This window comes from Salvelinus fontinalis, chromosome 29 (assembly GCF_029448725.1).
Source record: "Salvelinus fontinalis isolate EN_2023a chromosome 29, ASM2944872v1, whole genome shotgun sequence".
Taxonomy (NCBI): domain Eukaryota; kingdom Metazoa; phylum Chordata; class Actinopteri; order Salmoniformes; family Salmonidae; genus Salvelinus; species Salvelinus fontinalis.
The window spans coordinates 24,903,580-24,911,377 of record NC_074693.1 but is presented as its reverse complement, the minus strand read 5'-3'; the positions used below and the strand labels follow the sequence as shown (position 1 = coordinate 24,911,377).

Here is a 7,798-nt window from a genome sequence, read left to right as displayed (position 1 = left end):
AAATTAAATATTGAATGCATAATTCATGTTACAGTATGTACAGTAGAATTGTAATTAAACATGTACATTCTTATCGAGAATACCTTCGATTGTGTTCTCAACTGATGCCGGAAAAAAACAAATACACAAAAATTCATAAAATATCAATATACAAAGAACGAATTTTAGTGTATGCTGAGGAGGGAGGGTGTAGGCGGGAGAGGCGGATCATGCTTCATACACTATATTCTACACTCCACTCTTCTTGGAACAGAGCAAAGCAGCTGAAAAGCTTTATAGGCCTAATGCACCTTCCTTTCATCTGATGTTAATCATGATATTTAACAAATTAGTGTTATAATGACTATAATGATATGATATTAAATTATGATACAAATCATAGGATGTCATAATTGGTTCACTTGTTATTTGGCCTCAAAATTAGACTTGACGAGAAATAATAGGTTTTCAATCAAATTTTATTTCCAAGTTCTGCCTTACATTAAACACGACATAAGTAATGCACGTTTCTATGCTTTCCCACAATACAATACAGTTACATTCCACGAAGACCCAGTCCTTTATATATACTGGTATAGCCTTCCAAGCAACAATACAAGTATAGTTCCTTTTATATCACGTTTGCTACATTCAGATATGCATATAGACCTATATATATATATCGACGCATAGACATCCCCGTTGAAGCCATTTCGTTTCCTTGTCCTATAGAAAGCATCTATGAGGGTGACCATTCAAATAATAGGCAGATCTACTGTAGACAGCATTTCTATTCATGATGTTCTATTCTAATACTCCAGCAGAAGGGGGGTGAGTGTTCACTGTAGCCTACACGTGTGTTACAATAGGCCCGTTTCTTACAGCTGACATAACTCAAGGCCCACCACACATAGGCCTATATAGTTTGTGCGTCACAGAACAGTTAAAGCTTACCATCACGCATTTCGCAACGCTGTATATATAGTTGAGCAAGTTTTCAAAACTACGACACATAATAACTTCGACGTGGCACATTTGTATAGTTTACAACATCGACAAGAAACACACGCAATAATAGGCCTATATAATCCAAGAACAACAGACGTCATAACAGAAATAGACCCAAGTTGTGTAGGTCAACGTCACTCAGGCGACATAACTGAGTCAAATGGATGATATGTCGTTGTTACACTGCTTTGGTGAGAAAGCGTCCACGCCACTGTGGCACGTATACCACCCATTGACAATACTTTTCTGAAAGGGTGAGGCAGTGGAAAATGTCCTGGAGCTCTGGGCGAAACTGTGGCCTGCCTGACTGCATGGGTATTGGGTGGGCTCAGGTCTGTAACTGCTCCTCTGGATCAACAATGGATCCAAGAGGCCCTGCGACCTATGTGAGGAGTAGTCCAAACTGTTGTCGAATGTGTGGTGGAAACGTGACCTCAGAGTGGACTCGTTTTGAAGCTCAGGGGATAAGGACTCTTGGGAAGTGGGGGGCTGAGGTTGTGTCACCGTGGTGGACGAGGCGGTTTCCGATTGATCTGTTACTTCGGGTGACCTGGCCACAGCAAGGTGTTCCCCGTCCCCATCGCGCCCATCGCTGCTTTTCGCGCTGTATACCTTGCAGTGGAGCTTCATGTGCTTCCGGAGGGAACTTGGGTGGGTGTAACACTTCTCACACCCTCTGGCCTTGCACATGTAGGGTTTATCACTGGAGTGCACGTGAGAATGCTTCTTTCTGTCGCTGCTGTTAGCAAACCTCCGATTGCAGCCCTCGAACTCACATTTAAAAGGTTTTTCACCTAAACGTGCAAAGAGAGAAATGACCGCGTGTTACGATTTGATGCCTGATTTGTTCTAAACCTCTAGGTTAGGCTTGTGAATTCATCTAAACTTACATTTCTATTGTTATACATTTGCACATAAACAAGTGACGATCGAAATGATGATAACTGTGAGTTTATGACCAAGTGGTGTGTAGGCCTATAGGCCTATTTCCAAAACTTTCTTAAAATATTAGATAGTCATGTCGATTTGAGTTTTGGGTTAATTTCCTGTGTAATGTGCAATAACAATTCATGTGAATGCCTACATTAAACTTGATCACAATTTAAAACAGTTGTGTTGTCTTTACACTAACCTTAGGCTTAATATTAACGTTAACATAACTCCTAAACCATAACTTCGATTCTAGGCCTAAACCCTGAATAAAGGGTAGAATTGCACAAAGCATAATGAACATTTCATGAATACTGTAGCTTATTATAGGCCTACACGGAAAATGCCCCAAAAACTACTCTAAACGGAGACTTCCGTCAAAAATTGTATCGAAGATATGACGAAGATAATCATGAACATTATGAACATGGCAAGAAGTGGAACAGATCATTCCCATAGAAGTTTACCATACCCATGAAACTCCATTCATATCGTTAATGATTTACCCCAAGGCCGCAGTAAAACAGGCCCATAATCTATCAAGGGATATGTCAAACCGTCGATCTCCCCAAGTCCGACCCTGGTTATTAACATGCTTTGCTATGTTTGAACAATTTTTGTCCAGTATCCAGCGAACAAGGCAGAAGATCAAAACTCATATTCCTACAGATAAATGAGTGTGGGTAGGCCTACTCTTGAAATTAGGATTAGGCCTAAATCGCAAAATTTGTTGAAACAGGGTGTTTTCTCGTCTCAATAAATCCCAACAAACCATCATTTATTTCTAAAATAATATTTTTTACAGACGAACATTAATATTTCAGTACATGCATCTGTATTTACTGTTTAATTCGATTAAAACGATACTATTCACTCAATCCAATATAAATGTTGCCACGTAGGCCTACATTTGAACATCAATGCAAAGTTTGCTATAATGTGGCGTTGGCATGTATAATATTTAAGGGTTCTTACCATAAATGTTTGTCACTGAAGGCTTTTCTCTTTGTGTTGATTTAGATAGCTCTGGCTACCAACGATATAATTATTAATAAATGTTTGTCCACACTACATTTCTCTTTAAGGAAACATTCGACTAATTTATATATTTTTAAAGGACAACATAAACTGTGTTCAATTATCTACGAGCTAAATTTCCACTGCACTTTAACATTTAAATCCTGTTGATCTCTGTGAAATTTAGCAGAGATCAGACTACAAAGGCATTGTGTTGTCTATACCTCATAACCTACTTGGCTGCTGTGTTCTACTACTACACGTCCGGCGTTGTTCCTGCGCCTGCGCAGAGAGGAGGCCTCCCTACTGGGGCTGCAACTGAGCGAAGAGTAAAAGCTACGTCACAACTCTCCGGTGTCCCGGCATTTATTTATTTATTTATTTAAGTGAATGAATGGGCAAAGCACAAATGGGCCTGAAAACTACTTGTCTGTAGCAGTAGTACTACAGGTCTTCTGTCCTACTATTTGCAGTTGCTCATGCTTCTCTCCTGTACAACTACCACCACAACAATAACGACAGGCTATAAAGTCATAACCATATTATAGAAACTACACAGACAACAACAGCACCACGAACATCATAAATAATGACGACATTATGACGATTTTAATAACAAATAATCTGATTATTGAAAATAATAATAATAACAATAATAATATAATACAAATCCTAATAATAATAGAGTATGCACATTTTCATTATCAAAAATCTGGCATGGCAGACAGTGACTATAATTCAAAACAATCAAAAGTAAGTTCAAACAATTGTTTTTGCTAATATTTTTGTGCGCTATAAAATGTTACATAAATGTCATTATACATACAGAGATAAGATTGAGTTTTGTTACACAATCTAACTTGTGTATATAATGATATCATTTAGTAAAATATAAACATCAAACATTTAAAATGTGGTTTAAATGAGGTTATCAACCATTTCTCATAGAGTAAATTTAGCCCCCAAAAATTAACAAGATTTTGGCAAATTTGATCGTTGATTAGATTTTTTTCTGCCAACTTTTCTGCTAAATATTTTCCATTATTGTTATTATTATTATCATTGCTATTATTTACACTAATAGTTACATACCTGTGTGTGTCCTCTTGTGAATCTTGAGGTTCTCTGATCTTGCAAAAACTTTTTCACAACCGTGGAAAGGGCAGGGAAATGGCTTTTCCCCTGTGTGGACTCTGACGTGGTTCACCAGTTTGTACTTGGCTTTGAAAGGCTTTCTGTCCCTCGGACAATTCTCCCAGTAACACACGTATTCAGAGTGCTCTGGTCCTCCGACATGTTCCACTGTCACATGGGTGACAAGTTCATACATAGTCCCGAAGGTTCTGGCGCAGTACTGCTTCCCAGACCCCTCTTGGCTGTCAGTCCACTTGCACACCAGTTCGTGCTTCAGGTTCTGTCTGGAGCACCTGAGGAAAGCGTCACCTCCTCCACGCTGAATTGCCATGTTCAGCGGTTTGTAGAGACCCAGGAACTGAGAAACGAGTTGTTGGCTGTTTCCCCTGGGGCCGTTGATGCTCTGACCGTAAGGGTGCGTCCGGGTGAGGAGGTCCCCAGGTAGACCCAACATCACTTGACCGGAGAGATCTCGGGTCGCGTCGGAGGAACCATGGGCCTGATCGTGATATGCGGTGAAAAAAGCATGGCTTCTGCTATCTCTATAGCTAGGCAGGTCACGGTACCTTCCAATCCCGCCATGTTGGTTACTTCTTGATACCAGTTGATCAGTGACGGGTGGCATTCCGGTTCCAGAAAGATTGGCTCCAATGATAATACCCCTAGGGCTGTGCTCTAAACGGTGTCTGGAGTATCCAGAGTCTCCAAAATGGGGAACCGAATGGTCAACATATGCACTGGACCTCGTCTCAGGGTAGTCTCGCAAATTGTGCGAGGGGCAGAGTTTTAAGGAACTGCCAGTGGGGTGCCCCATGTGCTCCCCTGCCAAAGGTGGCAGCACCACGCTGGGTTCAGTATTGCTCTCCCCGGGGTTGACGCAAGAAAGAGGACAGCCACTAAACCTCGACAGGCTTGTCATGTTTTGCTGTGAGTTTGTCTGTGAGTTTGCAAAATCAACCAATTCTGTGCTCAAGATTTACATAGAAATATTGTTTCCAGAAATCTTGTTTCCATTTTCTTTGCTGTTTATCATCTGCATGTGAAATGTTTGGCCGTGAACTTCCCAGTAGTAGGAACCAGACTCAAGTTCGTTAAAGTTAGTGTGAGTCCCATGCCGTTCACTTTGCCCTCTTGATTTGTGGCAATAACAGTGGTAGTAAAAATGCTTCGAAACAGGCCATGGTGCAATATAAAAGCACAGCAGGAAAACCTGCTTTTAAAAAAGGGCCTTTGGGATTGGTTGGAATGTGGCATGATTGACAGGCGCTGGGTTTGTTTTAAAAGGGACACGCAGGCGTTCACTGCACGACTCCGTTTTCAAATATCTCAGAGAAAATGCTTTGAAATGTGCCGCGGTATACACTGCCAAATATTGGTGGCTCTTTGACTGTAAGCGACACAATACAAGCGCCTATTCGTAAATGTCTATTTACTGGACATTTTTATGTGGAAGTCTACAAAATTAAAATATTGAAATGCAATGTTGAAGTATCAAACGTCAGGGCTTTTAATTTAATTTCAATGTTTATTTTACTTGAAGGAATAGGTTCCAAAATGACATTCTAGGTGAAGATTGCGGGGGGTTTTCTGACAGGGGGCAAACGAAAACAAAGGAGAGTAGCCCTATACCCTAAAAAGACCTAAAACAATCACAATATCAATACATTTGGCGTACTAAAAACAACTATATTTTGCTAAACAAAAATAAGTAAGTAACTTTAAAACAAGTTACAGAATTGCTGATAAAAAAACAAGTTGATATGACAGAAGATAAAGTTTTGTTGCAAGTCAATGGACCATAATATGTCCGGATAGCCAGACTGTAAAATATGAAACCATAAATCTGTATGCACTCCGTTGCATGATCTTGCTGAATGGTGGAGTACAAGGTTCTGGCCTCAAGGCAAAAGGGCAATAACCCAATCAAAACAAGTAGACACTTTGCATATGGGATTTCTACTAACTAATTTGTAAGGAAAAAACGTATAATTTATTTATTGATATTCGAACAGGCCTATACGTTGATTTTCCATTGGCTTTCCATGAACGTGTTCCATAAACCGTTCATTTTTTTCCATATTCTTGCCAGCCTACTTTTAATTTCGCTGACAACTCTAAACCAATTGGATTTTCTCTCACGTCATGCAACATCACCTGATTTAACGAGCATGTTTTGCAAAGTCAACCTTCTTCATATCCTGACACACTGTAACTGCAGGCATTCATATAGGCTACCGTAGCGCCTTTAATTGGATCCACTCTGTCCTGTTTTATGCATGTAGGCTATGATCAGGGTGAGAAACTGTGACGTATTATTTATATAGGTCTTCAACCTGCAGAATCTTTCACTTGTAGACAATGAACAGCGAACATATGACTATTGTGAAAAGTAAACTGTATCTCCAAGGGCTGCAGTGAAAAGTGGAACTCGGGCCATACAACAACTCGTCTGTCTGGCAAACACATTTCAACCCGTATCTTATCCTGCCAAATTATTAGAGTTGTATTTAGCGGGTTTTAGTTGTAAATGATGAAGCCCCCCCCCAAAAAACTATGGTTATAGAAGGGCTATATTTTAATTTAAGCCACTAATTTGGATGCAGAGGTGCACATCGAATGTAGATTTAATTAGTCAACTATTATCTATCAAGACTGTCTTGTCCTCTAACTTTCAGTCCAGGTTCAACATTATTGTTCTGATGTCACAAGTCACTAGGCCCAGACAAAACGAGCCAGGCCCACTTGACATAAAGTGCCTTAATGTAGACAAACAGCATTGGCCAAACTTTGTAATTATTATAATGGTTGCTCATGTTGGTCGGCCTTTAATTAACCTGGCGCATTTCCATCGGCCATATACATTGGCCTATACTCAAAACATCACGTTTCAGTCACTAGCACAGTATGGCCTATAAAATAGCCTACAACAGGGTTTCAAGATTTTAGGGGATATCCTCCTTTCGAAATAAATTGTAAAACAAAAAGTAGATCAATAAAGTTGGTCAAAACTCACTTTGGTGATCAATTATGCTCATTGCCATTTGTCTCCGCATGCACCTTTCATTGAGGCCCACTATCTTTCAGAGCTGTTGTCTATTACATTTACATTTGAGTCATTTATCAGAAACTCTTATCCAAAGCGACTTACAGGAGCAATTATGGTTAGGTGCCCTGCTTAAAGGCACATTTACAGATTTTTCACGGATGCGGCTCAGGAATTCGAACCAGCGAACTTTCGGTTACGGGCCCATAGCTCTTAACCCCCTAGGCTACCTGCCACCCCTTTTATTGATTTATTGACATACCCAGAAACAACCCAACATCCTTCGCTTGTGTCCTCTAACATTTCAGTGAAATTGATGTGGTGGCCTACATTGTAAAAACAATTATTGAGATTCAGTCAAAATGACTCATTTTATCTAGCCAAGTCAACTACATTAGCGAAATTTGTTAATAAAAAAAACAACGTATTAAATCAAGTTAAGTTCGCAAAAAAACGATGTGTTTACTCAACTTAGAAATTCACAACCATAAAGTCAAAACAACTGAAGCAACATAACAGTTGAGTTGACAAAAAATGTCAAGTTAAGATGACTTCGAACAAATTTTGGAGGGGCAGAGCTCATTAGAAAGGTACCCACCATGCTTTGCAACCATACATTTTTACATCAACATTTTGGTCATTTACCAGACACTTTAACCCAGAGCAACTTCAGTTAGTGCATTCAAT

The 7,798-nt window shown here is 39.7% G+C and overlaps 1 protein-coding gene across 1 annotated transcript; it reads right to left on the bottom strand.

Annotated features, from left to right (window-relative positions):
• Positions 1 to 440: 440 nt before the first annotated feature.
• Positions 441 to 5,240, bottom strand: LOC129827683 (zinc finger protein ZIC 4-like). The gene is made up of 2 exons (XM_055888744.1): positions 4,027 to 5,240; positions 441 to 1,781 (listed from the first exon to the last, which is right to left on the bottom strand). Exons 1-2 carry the CDS (start codon positions 4,985 to 4,987, stop codon positions 1,144 to 1,146), a joined length of 1,599 nt encoding a protein of 532 aa, XP_055744719.1. The 5' UTR covers positions 4,988 to 5,240; the 3' UTR covers positions 441 to 1,143.
• Positions 5,241 to 7,798: the final 2,558 nt, after the last annotated feature.